The 25185-nt window shown below is 32.9% G+C and overlaps 1 protein-coding gene across 6 annotated transcripts in view; it reads right to left on the bottom strand.

Moving 5' to 3' along the window:
• Window positions 1-25185, bottom strand: part of LOC143075020 (helicase domino-like) — an 82182-nt gene that overhangs the window by 41084 nt on the left and 15913 nt on the right. For 4 of the 6 annotated variants that reach the window (XM_076250246.1, XM_076250248.1, XM_076250251.1 and 1 more), the window contains 15 exons: window positions 24948-25018; window positions 23409-23546; window positions 22612-22873; window positions 21889-21983; window positions 21392-21490; window positions 19369-19546; window positions 18514-18650; window positions 17253-17363; window positions 13371-13622; window positions 12537-12673; window positions 11915-12101; window positions 7360-7554; window positions 6526-6574; window positions 4311-4454; window positions 3815-3919 (listed from right to left, as the gene is read on the bottom strand). In XM_076250246.1, the coding sequence (XP_076106361.1) occupies window positions 3815-3919; window positions 4311-4454; window positions 6526-6574; window positions 7360-7554; window positions 11915-12101; window positions 12537-12673; window positions 13371-13622; window positions 17253-17363; window positions 18514-18650; window positions 19369-19546; window positions 21392-21490; window positions 21889-21983; window positions 22612-22873; window positions 23409-23546; window positions 24948-25018 (2160 nt within the window). The remainder of the gene's footprint in view (window positions 1-3814; window positions 3920-4310; window positions 4455-6525; window positions 6575-7359; window positions 7555-11914; window positions 12102-12536; window positions 12674-13370; window positions 13623-17252; window positions 17364-18513; window positions 18651-19368; window positions 19547-21391; window positions 21491-21888; window positions 21984-22611; window positions 22874-23408; window positions 23547-24947; window positions 25019-25185) is intronic. The other 2 variants (XM_076250250.1, XM_076250247.1) reach the window with 2 other exon arrangements.

Raw genomic sequence — 25185 nt, 5'->3', positions numbered from 1 at the left:
GCACCAAAGTGGCAATGATTTACACATCTAGTGACTCTTGACTCCATAATTAAGAGATTTATATCAAGTAATTCATGGTTTTTTTTACTTTGCTTTTACATTTGTATATTCTTTTGATTTCCTATGCAAGGCAAGGGGAACAAGAACTTATTTTCAAGTCTTGTGTATGATATGACCAGGGATTTCATTCATACTACAAGTGTCCCAAGCTAAGGTAACCAAGTATCTCTGATAAAGCAAGAACTCAGTGCATAAAGCCACGATTTATTGTAGGAAATCACTAGCACCAAAGTGGCAATAATATACACATTTGGTGACTCTTGACTCCATATTTAAAGACTTATATCAAATACTAATTTGAACTTCGCTATAATATCTGACAATTTTATATTCTTTTTATTTCCTATGCAAGCATGGGGAATAAGATTAAGACTAGTCCATTTCATAATAAACAAAAAAAAATTCATCCAAAATTTAGTCATTTTAAAACAACAATGCCATTAAACTAACAATGATTTACTACTTGCAGGATTCATATAATACTCAGGAGGAACTTAGATGATTGTTAAATGTCTGGTGTTGAATTTAAAACTTATATGATAATGAACTGGGCATTGTACTAGGGAGAATTGTCAAGCTAGATTTATAATGTGCAAGATCACTAGGGTAACAGGACAATAGGACATATTCTGACTTGGAATAGAAGTCTCTGAACTTACATGTTAATTCAACTGAATAAAGGAGAAACACCTAGAACCAATTTTCAAGTCTTGTTTGACCACACTATGGATTTTGTTCATTCTACTATGTATCAACTGTCCAAAGCTAAGGTAACCAAGTATCTCTGATAAAGCAAGTACCCAGTGCATAAAGCCATGAATTATTGTAGGAAATCACTAGCACCAAAGTGGCAATGATTTACACATCTGGTGACTCTTGACTCCATAATTATCACTACTTCATGACTACTGAAAATTCAGAAAATATTGCAATGATTTTATTATTGCGAAAAATTTGACAGGGTTATAATCGCAATAATTGAAACTCGCATTTTAGTTTATCCCACAAGGGGTTGGTTTAATTTGTTGTATGTATGTCTACTATGACAGGACACTTCAATAGCACTGAACTAGAAAAATGAAGCGTTTTAAATAGTACTTTTCTATACCCTCTCTTGGTACCCAATTTAGAAACTTGTTCCAGAATGGTTTGTGAGATAGGGATTTTAAAGTAGAAAAGTTGAAATGATTTGTACAGATGCATATACTAACAAGCTTGATTACAATAGGTCTTCCACTATCAGAGTACTAGTTATCATAATAACGAACAAACCTAATATTTTGTAACTAACATTGCTGATCGGATACAGTATACTGCATCTGATGGATGATATTAGTGGTTACTGTATGAGACTTCTCTTACGAAACATTTACCAATATTTCGCCTTATAATCTCGACTCATTACAATAAATGACTAGGGCATTGTAATACAGAGAATGTCCAGCAAATTTTTTTGTGTAAAAGGACAACATCTTGATAATGGTCTGTCTAGACACATTCCAACTGGAAAGAGCATGTATATAACCAAGGTAACCAAGTATCTCTGATAAAGCAAGTACTCAGTGCATATCATGGAAATTATTGTAGGAAACTGGACATATTGATGGCCAGCCTGGACACATTCTGACTAGAGAGAGCAGTCTTTGTTCATACTCCTGAATGCTGCATGCTTAAAGGAGAAGCAACAAGGACTTATTTTCCAGTCTTATGTTTGACCGCACTAGGGATTTTATTTATTCTATTATTATTAACTGTCCCAAGCTAAGGTAACCAAGTATCTCTGATAAAGCAAGAACTCAGTGCATAAAGCCATGATTTATTGTAGGAAATCACTAGCACCAAAGTGGCAATAATCTACACATCTGGTGACTCTTGACTCCATATTTAGAGACTAATAGTTTTAACAATTAGTATGTTGGACTTCACTTTCATATTCTTTCTAATTTCTTATCAAGATGAGGAAGGTAAATTTTTATCTATTTGGACAAGATCAAGTCTAGACCCTTAATAGTAGCAACAAAATAAATACATTGAAAATTACAGAAGTATAACAATTTTAAGTCATGTCAAAACAACTATGACATTAAAACTAGTATGATTTTCACAACTCCTAATGAAGTTAAATAATGATGGATTGGTAATGTCCCTTCACAATTTTGATGTGTATTTTACCAAGATTTGCAGTAGATATAGGCTTAGTCAGATTTTAACATGGATGCTTAATTTGGATTAAATGTATAGGCAAAAACAAAACCTGTGTATAAACTGGTTTTTGTACTGGACTGACACATAAACCAAATGCTATTTAATTATGCAATGGGTCTTGGATTTAATGTTGCAAGTAAAAAATAAAATTCTGGATGAACCAATTTTTAAGTCTTTTGGGTGATGAATTTTATTCACACATTAACTGTCCCAAGCTAAGGTAACCAAGTTTCTCTGATAAAACAAGTACTCAGTGCATAAAGCCATGATTTATTGTAGGAAATCACTAGCACCAAAGTGGCAACAATCTACACATCTGGTGACTCTTGACTCCATATTGTCACAACCTCAAAAAGTTTGATATTCTTTTATGGTATCTTTAAAATTAGAGCTTTTTCAGAATCAATTGTATGGGGTCAGAAGGCACTTTTATTAAAATTTGATGGGTGGTGTTTATTTTAAGAAACATTTAAAGGAAATATCCAATTAAAAACTAATGCATGGTGGGGTCTAATTGAAAAGTGCCTTCCGATCTCCCCATACATTTATTTTTATTTTTGGAACAGCCTTCAGAGACTTGGGCCAAATAGTTAGACTGACTGTTACTTTTATTATAATTTTTTTTACAGCAAATTAAAGTTTTATTGTTTTGTACTTCAGATTCAAGTGTTCCTGTTGTAACAAAAAATTTCTACTCTGCCTTCACAATTCTCTAGTAAATCTTTAGAATTTGTTGGGTAAATCCCAGTAAGTGATGGTCAACAGCCTATTTTGATTATTTAATACTGTGAAAGTACTTTTATTCGTGGGGTACCAATTTTCGTGGTTTTCGTGGATGACTTTATCCACGAATTTAAGTGTCCAACGAAATAAAATAACCATTGTCTAAATCAAGACCTGGAAAGATCCCAATCGGTAGGTTTGACTACTGATATGACATGTATGATCTGGTCTAAGAGAAGATATTGAATAGCACCAACTCTGAGAATACTTTAATAGCAGTCACAGAACTACAACCGCATGCAGGATAATACCCATTTAATCTTTAATAACCTAAGATGTTCAACTTTTGTTTTTGATCAATGGAAGTCAGATTTCCGGTATTGATATGCTAGTATGATAAAGTGTTCATTTTATATCCTCATAGTTCTCGTACATAGAAGAAATAAAAAAAATTATGCTGGTCTTGATTTTGATAAGAATTATTGGCAATTCATAGCATTTGTTTATGTTACTGTTTTCTTTAGGTGACATGTTAGATCATGTTAATGGCCTAATGAACACCTTTGATGGTCTTTAATCTGTTGATCACTTTATCATGGGTTAATTAGTGTTATCACTACGATTTACACGGGTCAATGTTTACTTTGCAATTTCCTTCAATCTAGACTATTTGTAACCCTTGTTTCTAAAGGCTTCAATTTTTCAATTTTATTTTTTTTAGAAAACTAAAATCCACGAATTAAAAAACCCACGAACATGTAAATATTGCTCAAACCACGAAAATTGATACCCACGAATTAAAGTACTTTCACAGTAGTATATTTACCAGGTAACTGAGACAACTGTCCAGCAGGTATCATCAGTCTTGCCCCTTGGTCAGTCTGTTGTATCTGTACTGTGATTGGCTGAGTGGAAACAGGTGTCTGTCCAGCTAAAATAATAACCCAAACATTTTACTATCAATTTTTCACATTATTTCACGAGATTTAAAAAAAAAATGTCCTTTAATGTTCACAATATTGAAATGTGATATCAGAAAAATCAAGTGAAACTGAGTTACTGCTCACTAATGATACCCAGCCCAAATACTTGATGATAAACAGATGGTTGTTAAGTTATGAATCTGAAAACCCATCGCAAGGCATAGCTGACTTATATAAATAGAATTTAAAGTGGGGTATAATTATCTTAGATAAGATCCAGATAGAGGTTTTAAAGGGATATAATTATCTTAGATCAGATCCTATCATCCAAACAAACTTGTAAATCTGTAAAGCATTATTATAAATTCCATGGGCATGTTTATCCTTTGTGATTCTTACCAGACTGAGGAACCACTTTTGTCTGTAGTTTGTTGGTCTGTACCACACTTGTGACTGGCATACTGGATGCCACAGTGACCAACCCTGGTGTAGATACTGTAGTTACAGTGGGTGTCATCACAGGAACAGAGGAGGCAGGGTAACCTAAAATACAAAGTACTATGAAATTGACAAACACGTTCAAAACACCTAAAACTAAGTAATAGATTCAAAGTTAGAACTGTTCTAGAGTTTTTAATCATGTACATTATATACTGCCATGATGTGGTATGTTACTAGATTTTATGTACGAGATGGCTCATACCACAGCAGTATTATTAACTGTGTGTTAATACTTACACCTCGTAAGATTCATCAATCAGTTCAACCAGAATGAATTAAATTCAGCTTAATAAGTTTATGATGCACTTTTAATAATGCAAGTCCATTCTAAATCATTTGTTAAAGTTGTATGGTTATTTCTATAATGGACTTTTCCCCCCATTTGCCAATGGATGAAAGGTTTGAGAAGTCAGTCATGTCAGGCATGGAGTTTTAGAAAGAGTTTAAGAATACTGTTGCATACGTTACAGTTAAGAAAGAAGTGTAACTCATCTGCTTCACCACTGTCAAACATTTAGCATTTTTTTTGTTCTTCAAGAATATTTACAAAGCATTCTCCATAAGGAAGATGATTCTTGGAGACAATTTTTATAATATTTCGAAACATTTGTCAATCGAAAACAGATCTTGACATTCTATCGGTCTTGCAATTATTGCTAATAATGCAACTGGGTGAGGTGAGAATCACAATAATTTCTGAATTAACAGTATCAGATAGTTATCTCTCTGTCTCAGGGAAATATTCCATGGCACCATCCAATTTCTCTTTTATGGGTGATATAGGTGTACTGATGGATTAAGTTTGAACTGTTCTAGAGATTTTAATCATGTACATTACATACTATGCCATGATGTGGTATGTTACTAGATTTAATGTACGAGATGGCTCATACCACAGCAGTATTATTAACTGTGTGTTAATACTTACACCTCGTAAAATTCAAGAAGAATTACATATCTTAGTATAACCTAAATAGGTTTAAAACAAAATAGACATTCAGTTAATAATAGGCTTATGATGCACTTTTTAATAATGTTAAGTCTATTTTAAAACTTTGGATATGAGTTTTGAAATCAAATACATTGTTTTCAAATCAAATACATTGTTTTCAAATTCAGAAAAAAACTTAACACTAGGTTTTTGAAACTACCCATAAGGGTGGGTCTTGGCCGTCTTGCACGGTTGAGGTTTAACAAAACACATTTACAAACTGAAGTCATTTAACCTTGCAAAAATTTTTATGGTTATAACTATTTAAATTTTTTTTATTCGTCCATGGAAGAAAGGTTTAAGGAATGACAGTCATCATGTTCATGCAAGGCTTAAAAGGTTGTGAATGAGGTCACAACCAAGGCTGTTTTATGAAGTGCAGGAACATTGAATGAAATGTGTTCATAAGCATGATCTTTTGATTATTACCAAGATATTTTTACATGAACTTTTCTCTTGTCCACAAGATGACAGAAGTGTTTTTAACTCATTGAGTCAGATATTACAGTATCAGATAGAAATGACTTGAACTGTTCTAGAGTTTTAAATCATGTACATTATATACTGCCATGATGTGGTATGTTACTAGATTTTATGTACGAGATGGCTCATACCACAGCAGTATTATTAACTGTGTGTTAATACTTACACCTCGTAAAATTAAATACAACAAGAATGTGTCCCAAGTACACGGATGCCCCACTAGCACTATCATTTTCAATGTTCAATGGACCATGAAATTGGGGTAAAAACTCTAATTTGGCATTAAAATTAGAAAATTCATATCATAGGGAACATGTATACTAAGTTTCAAGTGGAGTGGACACTTCAATTTCATCAAAAACTATAACCTGAAACACGCACTTTCATTTTCTATGTTCAGTGGACCATGAAATTGGGGTCAAAAGTCTAATTTGGCTTTAAAATTAGAAAGATCATATTATTATAAGCAACATGTGTACCAAGTTTCAAGTTGATTGGACTACAGCTTCATCAAAAACTACTTTGACCAAAAACTTTAACCTGAAGCAGGACAGACGGACAAATAGACCAGAAAACATAATGCCCCTCTATTATCATAGGTGGGGCATAAAAACCAATAGAGAGAAAATAGTAACTTACCACCATTGGACATAACAGTACTTGTAATTGCTGGTGAAGACCTTCCACACTGAAATAAAAACAACACATTTAAAATCTTTTGAACAGTTTAATTATCCATACATATATATATATATATGTAAATAGGAGTATACTTCAATGAGACAGAAGCCCAACACAAAAACTACGATGACATCTTTAGGTCATGATATAGTCTCCAGAAATACTGGTGCCTGCCTATGCAGAGGTAAACCAGTAGTTCTAACAATAGATTTAAAGTCTGTATCTGATATTGCGGCTTAATACAGTTTACTGCATTTAGCGGATTATATCAAGAGTTTTATTGTTCGAGAGTTTTTCACACCACCAGCTCATATAAAGCACTAGAATGCTATCAAACCTCGATATATCTCATCTTAATGAGTGTGTGTACATATCTACTGATTAAAGCAGCAAAACTGAGCTACTGCTCATTGATGATACCTAGACTAAATACTTGATAGTAAACAGGAAGTTTTTAAGTGATGAATTTAAAAAACATCACACAGTATGGCTGAATTATATCAACCCTGAAATAAATTTCAGAAATCCTTATGATGTAGTTCCTAAGAAAGATGCAACAAAAAATATTCAATGGATGGACAGAAAGTCAGAGGTAAAACTGTGTACCAACTTTTTTTCATAGATAATGATGTCAAAACAATTAAACAACAGATGGTAATGCATGACCTTTTATCAACTTGTTGTATTCATTTGGACAAAGGTAGATGTGAGGTATAAGTATACACAACTTCAACCAACCAAAGAATGACAAAGTTCATAAGCCTAATAAATAAGTTCTGTATAACATGTTACCTGTTGGAAGACACTTGGAAATGAGGTAGGCTGAAGTTTTCCTGGGACTGGTCGTTGTTCACATTCCTCCACATCATCTATTTCTTCAATCAACTTTCTACTTGTTTGCAGTCCCCTTACTCGATGAGCAACAAATGCTGGTAGGTTTATCTCCATGTCAGCTAAGCTGGGGTATAAACTGTACAAGTCAATATCCTAGAAGAAAAAAAACAAGATCTCTAAATCTAATATTCATATTTATAAAATAAAGCAAAAGGAACATAAAACTGTTTTATCTTTGCGCTCTCAAGATTCATATTCATTCTGATTTGTGGTTTGTATCTGATATTGCGGCCGAATACAGTGTACTGCATTCAGCGGATTATATAAGAGTTTTACTGTTCGATAGTTTTTCACATTACTAGCTCATAGTAAGCACCAGTATGCTATCAAACTTCGGTATATCTTCATTGTTGCATATATTAATATTCAATACTGTAAATTCAGAAATTAATGTGAGGTTCTTATTATTGTGAAAAATGTGACAGAGCTGTAAACACAATAATTTACTCGCATTTTGAAATATTTTATATGAATTAAACAGGAGTTTTCTGTAAATCGTAAAAATTACAATCGCATTTTAGTCTAAAATCACAATAAGATAGAGATCATTCATCATCAGAAATTTGTGAATATTGATTCCCTCCATTCAAGATAAATGTTTTGGATTAAGAATACAGTGGACATATATACATACAAGATAAACTGAGCTATTGCAAACTAATGAAATCAAAATTCAAAAGTGTTGGCTGAAGTTTGTAGCTATTGCTATTGGAAATGCAAGTCAGCTGATTAAATGGCACGAAGACTGACATAAAGATGTACAAATGTATGACAAAACAAACAATTTAAAGATACAAGTTTTCAATAAACCAGTAGAACATGAAAGAGGCTAGTGTCACAATGTAGTCTATGCCAACTGGTCGACAGCAAGAGTGAGGGACCAAGTTGAACCAGTACTTATAACAATAGATTTAAATCTGTATCTGATTTTGCGGCTTAATACAGTTTACTGCATTTAGCGGATTAAATCAGAGCTTAACTGTTCGAGAGTTTTTCACACCACCAGCTCATATAAAGCACTAGAATGCTATCAAACCTCGATATATGTTCTTAATGACAATCAGTATGCATATAGCTACTAATTGATAATTTGTCATTTTACTAATTTCAATCTATTACCTTGCATCATAAAAAGAGATGAGATATCATTCTCACATCATTCCAAGAAGACTTATTTATATTCAAATTCATTCATACAATAACAAAGTATTAGTAAAGAAAGTATAAGGTAAGATTGCACATGCAAAAAAAATTAACTAACAAATTATACCTCAGAGTAAAATAATTTTGGTTGTCATTTGCAGTAAATATGAACTATTTATAAAAGTAAATAAACGACAATAAAGACAACAACACCCATCAATTACCGCATGGTGATTAATTTATTAAGGTCAACATGTTTCGCCAACAAGCGTGGCGTCTTCAGGACAATTACAATATTGAAAAATTTCAGTGAAGTACTGATTCTGCGGTTGTGTGGTTCACAGAAATAAAAGTCATAATGGACGTGGTCTTGACGACGTTATTGTTTACAAAATGAAAGTGAAAGTAAAAACAGTATAAATAGAAATTAAAGATGTAAAAATAAAAGTTATAAATAGAATGTTAGTTTTTTCTTGTCTTGTAGCAATTAATTGTGAAATTATTGTCTATTCCATTCATTTCAATGTTCGGATATTCTCCTGGGATATGTCTATATCCTTCAAGGCCTTCATAGCTAGAATATACTGATAATTTCAAGGCTGTTTCTAACGTGGTTACTGTATAAATAAATTCCTGTTCCGGTGGTGTGGTTTTTTCTTCTGGTTGTAATTCTTTTTCCTCCTCGTCACTGCTGATGTATAAATCTGCTGCAAGATCTATAGTATTATTGTCGAGATCTGATTTTGCTATAACACGGAAAGTAGGTGGTTTTTTCCAATCGATTTTCTTAGTAGCCTCCATTGGTGGTATCCACGGCTTGATCTTTTCAGCTAATTCTCGTGGTGTTTTGTCCTCTACTATAAGTCCCTTTGAATTGAATATATTGTGATCTTTTTTCATATGCCTATGTGCCGAGTCCCTCCTAATAAAGGACTTGTAGCACCAGGAACATGAAAAATTGGTTACTGTCGGTTTGTGGTATGTGTTAAAATGTCTTTTTAAACTGCTCACATTCTTGTAGTTCTTTTGGCATCGGGTACAGTGTAATGAAAGTGGTTCTTGCGGTTTACGTGGAGTTGTTTTCGTTTTTGCCATTATCTTCTTATGTTGAGTCCCCACGGCGATTGTGTACTCAAGTAGTGAATATATGCTTCTTCTGTGCGTAGTCGTATGTTGACGTTGGCAACGGTGGTTTTGATGCCTGTTATTGTTAAGTCGTTTGTATTGTGACCTTCTGCGTTAAAATGCTTCAAAACGGGTTTATGTTCGTTTTTATTTTTAATGTCATTCATGTGCCCGTAAAATCTTTCACAAATGGTGTTCCCTGTTTGACCTATATATTGTTTGTTGCATTTTTTGCATTTGATTATATATATAACGCTGGTGGTTAAGCATGTGATTGGTTCTGTAATTTTAATTGTTTTTCCGTTTGAGTGGCTTTTTATTTCTGTTGAATGGGTCATCTTTGTGCAGATATGGCAATTCCGGCCGCACGGCCGGTTTCCTTTTGGGTTAGGCGGTTTTATATCTGTGTTAACTAATAATTGGCGTAGGCTGGTGGTTTTACGTGTGGTTACATCAAATTTCATACGGGACATATGGTATGTTTCAGGTGATCTTTCTAGGATGTCTTTCCGTTGGTTGATAATTTTTCTTATTCTTGGGTTGGATGGGTGGTGGGTGATAATGAATTGTACATTTCCTTCTGTGGTTCCAATTCTTGGTGTTAAGAGTTCGTTCCGATCTTTTTCGTTTGCATTTTTGATAGCCTTTTCTATGATTTCCGGGGGGTAGCCTCTTTTTATAAAGTTTTCTTTCATCTTGTGTGTGTGTAACTGGTAGTCTTCTATTGTGCTGCATATGCGTCTGATCCTTATGGCTTGACTGTAGGGTATACTGTTTTTTTGGTGTAGCGGATGACATGACTTGTAGTGTAGGTACAAATTTGCATCAGTGGGTTTTTTGTACAATGTGGTTGTAAGATTTCCTTCTTTGTCTATTATAACTCTTGTGTCTAAAAACGGTATCGATGTTTCGCTTATTTCGAAAGTAAATTTAATCGAGTGGTGAAAATCGTTGAGGTCCGACATGAAGGCATCCAATGCCTCGCGATTGTGGGGCCAAATCATAAAGATGTCGTCGATATATCGATACCACACAAGTGGTTTGTGTGGTTGTGTGTTGAGAAAATTTCGTTCTAATTTGTCCATAAATATTATAGCATACTCTGGTGCCATTTTTGTGCCCATGCTAGTCCCGCGTTTTTGTAAATAGTAATTGTTCTCAAATCGGAAGCAGTTGCAGGTCAGTATAAAATGTATCCATCTTAAGACCATCCAGGTTGGTATTGTTTGTTCATCTCTTGTGTCTAGCATCTCTTTGGTGGCGAGTAGTCCTTCTCTATGTGGAATTGATGTGTAAAGTGCCGAAACGTCTGCGGTTATTAGAATGCTGTTTGCAGGTACTGGGCTTATGTTTTTTATTTTCATTAGGAATTCGTTAGTATCTCTTATGTATGAATTAATGTTTTTTATTAGTGGTTTAAGTATATCATCTGTGATTTCGGACATTCTTGATGTGGGTGCGTCTATAGCGGAGACAATTGGTCTTCCCGGATTTATAAAAGTAAAAGCGAGGAAGACTAAGATGAAAATTAAGACAGAACAAACCTTTGAAAAAAAGTTTTTTATCAAACATATAAAAGAACTTCAAAGGAACTGAAATCCTACCACACAGAAGAGAATTAACAAATAAAGCTCTATGCCATATATCAAAGTAGAACTTTTTAAAATATATGTATAAATAATAACTTTATCATGTGCATCAACACATATATATTAGTTTTTGACAAATCAGCTGTCACAAATCAAGGAAAACATAATATCTCAAAATAAGGCACAACCAGATGAAGCCCTTTGACATGTATAAAGAAGTTTCGACTCAAGTTTCTCAAAAAAGGTTGAGCAAGAGAGAAAGGGGCAGAGGTAAATCCAGAAGATCTTTTCTTGAAAATTTTAAGTTTGTATCTGATATTGCGGCCTAATACAGTGTACTGCATTCAGCGGATTATATAAGAGTTTTACTGTTCGATAGTTTTTCACATTACTAGCTCATAGTAAGCACCAGTATGCTATCAAACTTCGGTATATCTTCATTTATAGTACATTAAGTAAAAGTCTACATAAATAAGTCAATGCATTGTCATGCCAAATCTAACTCCACTTTTAATTCGCAAGTATTTGAAAAACCCATGAAATTCCAAATGGTTATGAGCATTTCTATGACAGGTCATACTACTGTGATGGCTTACCCTCAATGGATCATATTCTAAAACCTTCAGAACACATGAAGATGTGCGATAACATATGCCCTCAGCCTGGAATGGTGAAATAATTGGTCGTGGATCAAACAAGCTTGGATGGTTACAGACTTTTCTCAACTGCATCAGTACATTGATGACTGACATAAAATGTCCTGATTGTAAAGTTTCTCTTGTTCTGAAATAAAAGAAAGGTTATTAAATGGCTGTCTGGACAAAATTAATTTTAAATGGCTATTCAAATTACTGGCTTGTCTTGTCGGACTGGAGATTAATCGTTTCAGACACAAAATTTTCATCTTTATTGGCTGCTCCAGTAGAGAGAGCTATAATAACTTAAATAGACAGACATAACACATGTAACTAACATTGCTGATCTGATACAGTATACTGCATCTGATGGATGATGTTAGTAGTGATGTACGAGGACTTTCATACGCAACATTTATCAATATTCCGTCTTTACTGCCTCAAAAAAATATACATTTTCAAGATTTTTTTTTTTTTAGAACCAAGTTAGAATGATCAAACATTCAACAACATAGGGACAAAATGCAGGCTTTTATGCAGCTTATGTTTATTGATATCAATCACATATCTAAACATTACTTACGCTCCTTGCGACATGAAATCTTCATAAAGGTATCTCTGTCTTTTGGACAAGTGACACATTACAACATGTTCAAATTTCTTAGGCATCTGTTTCTCAACATCACATTTTAATCTTCTCAATAAAAATGGCCTTAATACCTGTAAGTAAGTCATCTTGTAAGTTTGCATATCAGTACAATAACATATTAAATAGAAATAAGTGGAGAATGTGTCCATGGGACAAACATGGACGCAGACAATGTGCTTGCATATAAAGGGTAGGAATGGTAAAAGTGATGCTACCCAAAGTTGAACTTGATCTGTGTTTTGTGGTAGTAATCATTATGTATAAGTTTTATAACAATGATAGCGGTAAACATGATTACACAAACCAATTCTGGGACATATGTAAAATTTGACGGACTGACATAAATGTAACTAACATTGCTGATCTGATACAGTATACTGCATCTGATGGATGCGGTTAGTAGTTATGTACGAGGACTTTCATACGCAACATTTATCAATATTCCGTCTTTACTGCCTCGATAAAATATATCTTTTTGTTTATAAAAAAACCCATCAGTAAACCATAACATTGCAGGAGAACAAGTCAAATCTTAATCAACAGTAGCTGATTATACTTTTAATCAATGTTTCAAAGAGAAAATGTAGAACTCCTAAAACTTTCTAATGAAAAATCTTGTTTTTTCATGTACTATACAAATGAACTGTTCAATGCATTCAGACAATTCATTTCACCTGTTAAACCTTGTAAACTTGTAAACTTGTAAAACGGATAGCTCCTTTCATATTTTTTTTAATTCTGTCAGTATATAATAGAATAACATTTTACCTTGTGTAGCCTTCTGATGAGACTTTCATTGTATTCATGACTTCCTTCTATCATGCCAGTTAATGGGTTAGCAAACCATTCCTTAAATTCTTTATGTGATTGGAACACATGGGGCATAAGGAAATGCATCAAGGACCACAACTCCATCAAACTGTTCTGTAGAGGGGTACCAGTCAAAAGGAGTCGCCGCTGACTTGAGAAGTTTAACAACATCTGCCATCTTTGGGATTTAAAATTCTTGATGTTCTGAGCCTGGAATATATAACATTTTAACTTATATTAAATCAATCAACAACATCTTGTTCTACACTTAACAATAACAAAATCTGTTCACTATAACAGGGCTCTTTAATTTTTTTGATTTAATTATCTTATTTTACTCCATAATGTATGTCTACTATGACAGGACACTTCAATACCACTGAACTGGACAAATGAAGCGTTTTAAATAGTTCTTTTCTATACCCTCTCTTGGTACCCAATTTAGAAACTTGTTCCTGGTTGGTTGTGAAAAGGGATTTTGCACGTTTTCAGACAGAAAACAAGTTATAAAAGCTAGCTTTCAACATGTGAACAATTGTTTACAGATTTTTATGTGAATGTATTTTTTTTAATGTAGTAAGGTTAAGAATTTTAAAGTTAAATCTGATTTATTAGCAATTACATAGTTAATGGATGGAAGCTGTTTTAATTGGAATATTTCAATTATAAAAGTCCAAATGGTCCTTGTTAGCATGCTATGTGTGTTTACTATGACAGGACACTTCACTACCACTGAACTTGACAAATGAAGCGTTTTAAATAGTTATTTTCTATACCCTCTCTTGGTACCCAATTTAGAAACTTGTTCCTGGTTGGTTGTGAGATAGGGACTTTATGCATGTTTTCAGACAGAACACAAGAACTAATAGCTAGCTTTCAACATGTGAGCAATGGCTTACACATTTTTTTGTGATTTTTTTTTTTTTTTTTTTAATGTAGTTTAGTTAAGATTTTTTTAAAAAGCAATTTATAAAGTTAACGTTAGAATGCATTGTGTCTACTATGACAGGACACTTCAATACCACTGAACTGGACAAATGAAGCGTTTTAAATAGTACCTTTCTATACCCTTTCTTGGTACCCAATTTAGAAACTTGTTCCTGGTTGGTTGTGAAAAGGGATCTTGCACATGTTTTCAGACAGAAAACAGTTTCTAATAGCTAGAACAGATTTTTTTATAAAAAAAAAAACAACATGCATTTAACATGTGAACAATCATTTACAGATTTTTATGTAAATGTATTCTTTTTATTTCGTAAAATCTGATTTATTAGCAATTGACTTAGTTAAAAGTTCCATGCTGTTTGGATTTAAATATTTCAAATTAGACCACAATGTTCTTGCTTAATATGCTGTAGGTGTCTACTATGACAGGACACTTCAATATCACTGAACTGGACAAATGAAGCGTTTTAAATAGTACCTTTCTATACCCTCTCTTGGTACCCAATTAAGAAACTGGTTCCTGGTTGGTTGTGAGAAAGGAATAGTATTTGTCCAAGTAACTGTATTAGTTTCACCCTCAGTAAATTTTTGAGATTATTTAAAGGAATACATTTATTTCGAGTCAAGAAGCTGGTTTTAAGATATAAATTTAAACATTTATAAAATAGTTCTTTTCATTACCTCTCTTGGTTTCCAATCTAGAAGATTATATAATATTCAATGAAAAGATTGAATAAACAGTCTTTCTTGGTACCATTCAGAAGGTGGAACTTCAATGGTTGAATGGGTTTTACACATGTTTTTTGACAGAAAAAGTATCATATCTAACTTCCAGTGAATGATTTTGAATCAATCATATTCTTTTTAATGAAAAGTTAGTTTCGAGGTTTTTAATTGAATAAAATTAAAGTTTGTTGTATGCATCTTTGATGGACCATTTTCAAATTACCACACACTGTTATAATGATCCTTACTGTTGTGGTTTTGCTTAATTTAATACACAGCATCTGTGAGCAAGCACTATGCATGTCTACTATGACAGGACACTTCAATACCACTGAACTGGACAAATGGAAGCGTTTTAAATAGTACTTTGGTATACCCTCTCTTGGTACCCAATTTAGAAACTTGTTCCAGAATGGTTTGTGAGAAAGGTTCTATTGGCATAATGTTAGCAAAAGTTAAAAAATATTGTTCATTTAGAAATGTGTTGGAATGATTCTATTTGTACTCATCCTAGAAAATGGTTCAGCAATGTTCAATTAACACATTCTAAACAGTTCTTTTATTCTTAGGGCTATTCCAGAAAAAAATGTATGGGGGGGTTGGAAGGCACATTTTATTAATAATACATGGGTGATGGGTATCAGAGCAACTTTTCACACAATAATGCACTATAATTCTCAATTACAATTGTCTGGGTGGCGGGTGCTGACAAAAACTGCCTTCCAACCCCCCCCCCCCTACATTTTTTTCTGGAATAGCCCTTACTCAATTCTCATTCATAAATGGACCATAAATTGTGTAGTCATTTTGAAAAAAAAATTGACAAAAATAAATCAAGGAGTCACATATTTGTATGTCAATGTGATTTTTTTAATGTATATTTAATTAAGGAATTTTTTGGGGTCCAAATTTTGATTTCTAAATTAACAATTTAAAACTTGTTGCATGGTATCATTTTTCAGTTGCCACCATCTGTTTATCATAGTTTGTTACTGTTTTGTGTTATTATCATAACTGTAGTCAGAAATTATTGCATTGATTTTATTATTGCAAAAAATGCAACGGGGGTTATAATCACAAAAATTCAAACTCGTATTTCAGTTTATCCCTCAAAGTCCTTGTTAAAAGTGTTTTATGTATGTCTACTATGACAGGACACTTCAATAGCACTGAACTGGAGAAATGAAGCGTTTTAAATAGTACTTTGGTATACTCTCTCTTGGTACCCAATTTAGAAACTTGTTCCAGAATGGTTTGTGAGAAAGGGATTTTATTACTTGCAATAACCTAAACAGTACATGTAGTATATACAACTGTTGTATATTCAAGCATTTCAAACACAAAGCCTTCACATACATAGATACTCTTTACTTTGATGCCACACTTTTGCAATAATGCTCTTCCATTCAAAATTCAAGGAACATAGGAAATTCAAATAACTAATGCACTGCATTGTTGTATGTAATATGTTGTTCCAAGTTGAAATATATCAGCTCACTAAAATTGCTTCTATTTTCAAAGTGGCTTCCCTTGGTTCCGAGCAATTTTTAATGAAAGTCACGAACATTTGTCAAAAGGGAAAAGTAATGGGAGCCATCACAGAATAAGTAAACAGGGATGTCTAAAGTAACCCTTTTTTTTTTAACATGATCAATTGGACAAAAGTTGAAGTAAAGGGCTTCCGTTATCAATCGTGAGCACAAAAACTAGTTAGCAATCAAATGAATATTTTGTAACTAACATTGCTGATCAGATACAGTATACTGCATCTGATGGATGATGTTAGTGGTTTATGTACGAGACTTCTCTTACGAAACATTTACCAATATTTCGCCTTATAATCTCGACTCATTAGAATAATAATATGCATCTTAAAACTATTTTTCCCTGAAAATGACTGCAATCTAATTTGGGTACTTTTGTATACAATGTACTATAAATTCAAAAAAAAATTTGCATGCAATTATTGTTGCGATTTGTCAATTTAGACTAAATATGATTTTAATTTTTGGGATATTAATAAAAAAATCCCCTTTAATTCTTAAAAAAAATAATTCAAAATGCGTTCTAATTATTGTGATTATAACCCTGTCACAATTTTCTCAATAATAAAAATATTGCAATAATTTACTGAATTTACAGTACACTGAAGACCAGTCTATTACCAACCTCATCTAAAATAAGATATTTCCACTTCTTCCTCCTGAAAGCCTGGTGATCCTGAATGACCAATTTGTAGGATGTTATACAAACATGGAATGCATTGGTTTTGGTCCAACCCTGAAAGCAGAACATTTTTGTTGAATAACTTCTTTTTTGCTTGTAAATATTTATTTTCACATATTAAAAGTAGAAACAAATTTTATTGCAGCAAGAGCAATATCATCTCTCTCCTTTGCAAGAGTTTACCTAAACACAATTAATAATAAATGTAACTAACATTGCTGATCTAATACAGTATTCTGCATCTGATGGATGATGTTAGTGGTTTATGTACGAGACTTCTCTTACGAAACATTTACCAATATTCCGCCTTATAATCTCGATTTATAAAAATAATGTGTATACCTTAAAACAGTCAATCAGAAAATATACCTGAATTTACAAGTTTTTAAAAGGAACAATGGTGTTTTACTGAATTCAGTTTTAAGGTTTAAAATACTTTTTCAGTTTTGAAAACATTGTAGGGAAGATATAGTTTTTTTCTTTAGTGCTAAAGAGTTGCTCAAGTCTCAGCAAAAAACCAAACAAAGTTTGCAAGCTAGTCAGGAATATGATGTTCAGTAGTTGCTGTTTGTAAGTGTTTCTCATATATTTTAAATAGATTAGACCATTGGTTTTCCTGTAGGAAATTTTTTGGGCCCTTTATAGCTTGCTGTTTGGTGTGAGCCAAGGCACTGTGTTGAAGACTGTACCCTGACCTATAATGGTTTACTATAATAAATTGTGACTTAGATGGAGAGTTGTCTCATTGGCACCCATACCACATCTTCCTCTCATATAACCTCTTGATTTGCATGCTATATTATTTTAACTGTAACTGTAATTTGATCTAAGGCTCAAGCATGCTAGACATATTGTCCAACATATGATAAATAGCCAAAAGTTTTCAAATTGGAATGTAATCTGTGACAGGACACATTGTCCATATTTAAGATGATCAATGCGTTTTAAACAGATTAAAGTTAATATATCCCTGTCAAAATTCACAAAAGATATATGATCTTTCATGAGAGTGAGCAAGGGATTTTAATAGTCTAAATTAGTAACTCCCTTTTAACTAATGGACAGACCTCTAAAACCTTTACCAGATGGATCCTGGTTCTATCTTTAAGGAAAGGTAAGAAGATCAAATCAGAAATGTGTTAAACTATTATTTTTTTGGAAATTCAAGCATATTTGGAATTGTTATTTGATAAAATATCATTACCTGTCTCTTCAGTTTTCTTTCTTTCTGTGTTCCATAGTAAGTCAATATCTTAAAAGCAGGACACCATTTCTTCAATTCAAGTTCCCAATTCAACATAACACTTGTTGGTACAACAATCAAATGAGGTCCCCAAATCACTGAAAATGAAGTGAATATTTAAGTATGTTCAAAGGGCACTGGAAATTAAAATGAGGCCTAGGTTCATCGAATTGGTAGCCATCACTGAAAAAATAGTTTATATCAAATGCTGTGCAAAGATCAGTAAAACTGTAATTGCTGTGAAGTGAAGTCTGTAGATAACTGAAACTGTTACAAACTCTATGCTCTCCTAAATCTTTGTTAAAATTGTAACTAACATTGCTGATCTAATACAGTATACTGCATCTGATGGATGATGTTAGTGGTTTATGTATGAGACTTCTCTTACGAAACATTTACCAATATTTCGCCTTATAATCTCGAAAATTTAGATGCAAACAATTTAGTTTATACATTTACTATAGAATTTCTACAAGTTATAATTATTTCCTTCCATTCCAAATTCTAAAAGTAATATGGCATAATATACTTAAAATTCAAGTTGTACCTATTAATGTATAAATGTTCAGCCCAATTTCAATTTTCCCTTTTTTATAGTACAAAAATAATTGCATTTTTTTTTCTTTAAATGATTTTGTTACAAAAGCATAACAAGAAGTTCACGCTTTTCCTGAAACCTATATATGGTGGTCAACTCCCAACACATCTAATAAATTTGATTGGTCACTCTGAAAACCAGCTGAAGACCTATGTTATATATACATTTAAAATATTAATGGGATAAAGTAAGTGCCTTCAGACAGCCCCATCAGTTACCTTTTTCACAAGCCAGATGAGCCAGAAGTGCTATTGTTTGGATCGTCTTGCCCAGACCCATTTCGTCAGCCAGAATACCATTTAACCTTTTCTCGTACATGGTAGCTAACCAGTCCAGTCCTACATGTTGATACTCTCTCATAGTGTGCTTTAACAGGAATGGAATAGTTGTCTTCACCTATTGTAAGTCAAATATTTCACAATCAAAACATTGTGCTAAAGTGATTTAGAGAATAATAAATAAATATATACATTTGTGTTAATGTATCTTTCGTGAGATTTGAATGCCCTACTACAAAAGCATTCAGAGCAATTGAAAGAAGATTGTTCTGTGGCACTAATACAAATCAATTCAAACAAAGGATGACTTGACATTACAGATAGAAGTGCCATTAACCCTTTCAACGCTATACACGGCATATGCCGCGATGACGTACGCCGTTCGCCACTGCTATTCGCGGCATATGCCGCGATGAAAAAGGATTTTTCATAAGGACTCTTAAACCATTCGGTTTTCATTCGGGTTCTCTCTAATTTTTCCTCGTTTGAATCTAGGATATGCAAGGTCTCATTTGCGCTTGAAATCCCGACAATTTTTATAGTAAAATCATGCAGTAGAAGGAAAATAGAAGGAAAATAAAAACAAATATTTTGACAAATGCAAATGGCGGAAATCGGAAACGAAGCTGTAAATATGGAAAAATTTCAGCATTTCCTTGGCGAAACTTACAACGAGGATTAGTTAAAAGGTTTCTTGTTATCTCAATGTGTTTATTACATAAAATTCGTGTGGGAAATATGATTTGATCGATCATTACGAGACGTAGAAAAAGGGGGTAAAACGGAGGTTGACTGAAATTTTTTAGGACGGAGCTATTTATTTGTGCCACGATTACATAAAACGTTATGTATGGTACAATACGCTACGGAATCGGGCAACTGGTGTCTTCTTTACAATATGGCAGATAAAACAACAAAATAAATGAAGACTAAAAGTAGTTTTTATTCAAAATTCAACACAAATGTAATAAATTACACCTTTTACCTGTTAATTACCTGAAAACGCAGGTAACCTGATAAAAATTTCAGTAAAATAATTGCCTAACATTACAGTTCATGCTCTCCTGAGCATTTTTCATACAATAACTTTCTCTGTATCTCATATAATAAAAAAGATACAGCAGTCTGAAAAGGAAAATACTGTTCTAATGAATGTACTAAAAAAAAATGCAGCAGCAGCAGCCATTTTTCTATTTTTTTGTGTAGCGTTGAAAGGGTTAAGTATTATAGATCACTCTAATACTAATATCAATAGGTATATCACTGTATAAATACCATAGTGACACAGGTCCTGTTATATTTCATAAAATCTTAAAAATTAATTGATCACTGAAGACTGTTTAGTTTTGTTTTCACTAGAACACTCAAGAAGTGGAACAAACCAACAATTAAATTTTACTTGAAAACACCAGGTTCATCCTTCATTAGTAGTGAATTCTAGTATGAATAAATGATTTAAACAAGTAAACCATCTTTAATATTTTATTGTGTTTATCCCTTTCTAGCTGACTTTATAGCAACAATCAATATTTATATTATAACGGAGTTCTACATGTTTGCAGAAGATTAATTTTTGAGTTATCATTCTTAATATTCAAAATAAATAGGTTTACAGTATCACCACTTTCTGTTCTCAAGTCCATGATGATCAGTTTAATTGGTGAATAGTTTCCTTGATAACCTTTGCCCTATACGTTAAAAACTCCCATCATTTATAATATATACATTTATGTTAATGTATCTTTCGTGAGATTTGAATGCCCTACTACAAAAGCATTCAGAGCAATTGAAAGAGGATTATTCTGTGGCACTAATACAAATCAATTCAAACAAATGATGAACTGACAAACTGATAAAGTGCCATTAAGTATTAGTAAGATTGTCCTAATACTGGTGAAGTCAAATGTTTATAAATCTGACATTACAGATAGAAGTGCTATAATACTAGTAAGATTATCCTTACACTAGTAGAGTCCAATGTGTAGCCTTTAGGTTGTAGACTTGCAGCTTCAGCAGCAATATCTGTCAGCTCTTTGCCTGGTCCGGTTGGATCAAATTCTTCCTGAAAGAATCATATGGTAATATATAAAACATGAAATATTCGTTGAAGGAACAGTTTTGTGCTGGATAGAGGTTATACAAAAGAAAGGAAATTAATAGCACATAATTATTTAATGGAGTAAAAGTTAAGGAACAGTTTCAAGACTTGTGTTTCTAAATATATCACCATCCATTTATCCATATAGAGTCAACTACTAGTATTTTGTGTAAATACTTGTAGAATCAGTTATATAATTGTTATCTATGACAGGACACTTCAATATCACTGAACAGATCAATGAAGCGTTTTAAATAGACCTTTTGCTTTACCCCTCCTTGGTACCCATCATAGAAACATTTCTATCATGAATGTGAGAAAGGGATGATTCTATCATGTAATGTTCATTATTCCTATCTAACCTTGACTGGTTCTTTATCTTGTTCCATCAATGATTCCAAACCAACATCCTCTTCTACATCAACTTCGTCTTCCTCTTCCTCCTCCTCTTCTTCTTCTGAAATAGAAAGAGAAAATTCTTTAACATGCATGATTTGAAGCACAAAACAGATGATAGATATAGTAACTTTATATACAAAAAAAATTCTGAAATATTTTCAATGCTGAACTGTCCAAAGCTACGGTAACCAAGTATCTCTGATAAAGCAAGAACTCAGTGCATAAAGCCAGGATTTAATGTAGGAAATCACTAGCACCAAAGTGGCAACAATCTACACATCTGGTGACTCTTGACTCCATAATTATGAGTTAATTCTAAGATATGTTAGCATTATAAAGGTACCAAGCTCCCATCATCATTAAATTTATGTAAGGTTTTACAGTAATATTTTGCTAACCATATCATTACATTGATACCAACAAATAAATTCAAATTCACTGCAGTGTTTTTTTTTTTACAACAACTAAATCTAATAGCATCAAATATTTTTGTTTAAATGCTCTGCACCGAGTCAGGAATATGGCATTTGTTATCAAATACTTCATTTCTATATCTGTAGGTTTTGCTTTTTGCTGCACTTCAGTGTTCCTTTTCCCCCTCTGTTATAGTTTGCAACCCAAATTGTTTTTCTCTCAACCAATTTACGACTTTTTAACACCAGTATACAACTGTTGCCTTTATTTACCTTCTGACTCTTCCTCTTCTTCTTCATCTGTTTCATCATCTCCTTCCTCATCACTTGGTTCATCATACTCAAAGTCACTATCATAAGCAGCAGCATATTTCTTATACAACTCGTCCATAGGTAAATCACTCTCATCTTCGAGATCTTTTAATTCATTACTATAGTCTGTCTTCTTCTCATGTTTTTCTTGTTCAGCTATTGTTTCTTCCTTGTCTACCTCATCTTCTTCCTTTCCTGTAAACTCTTCATCCTTACCATCATCCTGTTATAAACAAAACTCATTTAATGATGTTTCAAATTTGCTACTTGTACTTTAGAATTATCAAGACTATCTAGGTTGTCATTTGTTTCTGCGTTACATATTTGTTTTTCGTTCATTTTTTTGTACATGAATTAGGCTATTAGTTTTCTCCTGTGAATTGTTTTGCATTTGTGATGTCAGGGCCTTTTATAGGCAACTATGTGGTGATGGATTTGCTCAATGTTGAAGGCTGTAGTGACCTACAGCTTTCAATTTTCTGTGTCATTTGATGTCTTATGGAGAGATGTCCAATTGGCAATCATATCACATTATTTCTTTTTATTCCTTCCTGTTATTTCAATAATACACATCCTTGGTACTTCCAAAATTGAACTTAAAATGTGTGTATGCTAGTCTTTCACATTGATGCTGATTGATGGGTTGACCGCTTAAGTTCAGCAGTAATATATTTCATGTATAACCTGGACAATAATCAGACAAAGTGATATAAAGATTCCCTGTTTTGTATAAAACCAACATAGCTTATCTATCTTACCTCAGCCTCCTCTAGCTCATCTTCATCAGGTAAACTTGCTGGTTTTTCTAAAATGTCTGATGGCAAAGTCTTCAACAGATCTTCTAAGGGTACTTCACTTTCCTTCTGTAATGCTTCAAGCTCATCTTTTGTTGATGACTGAAATAACAAAATACAGGATAGAAAATCTCTAGTGCAATTTTAATACACTTCAATTCTAATAAAATTGATAATAGAGGAGAATGTGTCAAAATGACAACAACTCGAACAAAGAGCAGACAACAACACAAGGCCACCAATGCTTCTTCAACACAACATGAAAATCCCACACCCAGAAACAGGCTTTAGCCAGTGATTTTCCTAGTGTTTAGGGGAGGGGGCCCAGGTCCCATGCAATTGGGAATAAAAGTTCGCGAAATGTTTGATTTTGGGGGAAATATATTAGTTTTAACAATAAACCAATGTTTCCAATGGCCGAAACGTCACAAAAATTGGTTTATTGTTACAATAATATAAAGTATGTTCCCTATCGGAATTTTGAAAACAAGGAAATATATTAGTTCATTTATAGTGATGGTACTCAGCATCAGCTGTGTACAACTTGGATTGGGGTTTTGGGACATGGTTTCCAGAAAAAATTTGAAAAATTAGGTGCAAAATCTTGCATTCTGAGAAAGAATAAGTTAAAACTGCATGTATTGCAAACAAGATTCAAGAGATTTGTAAACAAAATACCACATTACAACACCAACAAAATTTCACAATGATGTCTATATACAATTGGGAATTTTAGAGCTAAAAATTGGAAAAAAATGAGCATATTTCTCTTTGGGACAGGGGCCCAAATTCGGACCCAAATAAAAGGGTTGGAAAATCACTTTTAGCTGGCCACTATACAATAACGTACAAACTTTTTGAAAGGACTAGGTATAATTTCCACTTATTTTTACAACATGATAAAATCATTAAATCATAATGAGCATTTCTGAAGCAGAGTTTTCAGATAAGTCATTCTAATAATTCTATCAATAAGTTATAATTCTGACAGGATTAAAGAAATATTATTTTACAATTCTGGATGCAATAAAGTACTGTCCAAAGCTAAGGTAACCAAGTATCTCTGATAAAGCAAGAACTCAGTGCATAAAGCCATGATTTATTGTAGGAAATCACTAGCACCAAAGTGGCAACAATCTACACATCTGGTGACTCTTGACTCCATAATTATCACAACTTCAAGACTATTTCATAGTAAGAATATGAAATGGCAATTCCAGAAAAATAAAAGTACTAAATTTTCTGTGAATTTTTTTCTAACTGGCAGTCAGACTTTCCTTTCTGTGTAAAAAAATCTCTTGTGAAGAGTTGTCTCTTTGTCAATTTTAAAATATTATGACGAAAAAGGCAGATGCAATTTTGAAATTCTGTTTATTGTAATATTGCAATAAAGTGATATAGAAATAACATCAAAGAAGAAATGCAGCAAAAATGTTTTGAACTGGAGATTTGCTTATATACAAGCCTCAAAATGCCACACACATAGATCAGTTAATTGTTTACCTCATCCATTTCTTCTTCTTTCTCTATTGTTTCTTCATCATCTGATTCCTCAACCTCTGGTTTAAACTCATCTGTATAAATAAACATCTCTTACTATGATTTCAGTTCATTATTTACCAGCAAGTGTATTCCCACTATGTATGGACAATCTTATCAGTAAATATTGTACTATATAATTTGAACTGTCAAGAATACCGTAAATTCAGAAATGATTGCGACTTTTTTATTATTAATATGA

The sequence above is a fragment of the Mytilus galloprovincialis genome, chromosome 5, assembly GCF_965363235.1.
Source record: "Mytilus galloprovincialis chromosome 5, xbMytGall1.hap1.1, whole genome shotgun sequence".
Classification (NCBI taxonomy): domain Eukaryota; kingdom Metazoa; phylum Mollusca; class Bivalvia; order Mytilida; family Mytilidae; genus Mytilus; species Mytilus galloprovincialis.
The sequence above is the reverse complement of the archived record's forward strand: the minus strand, read 5'-3'. Positions and strand labels throughout refer to the sequence as shown.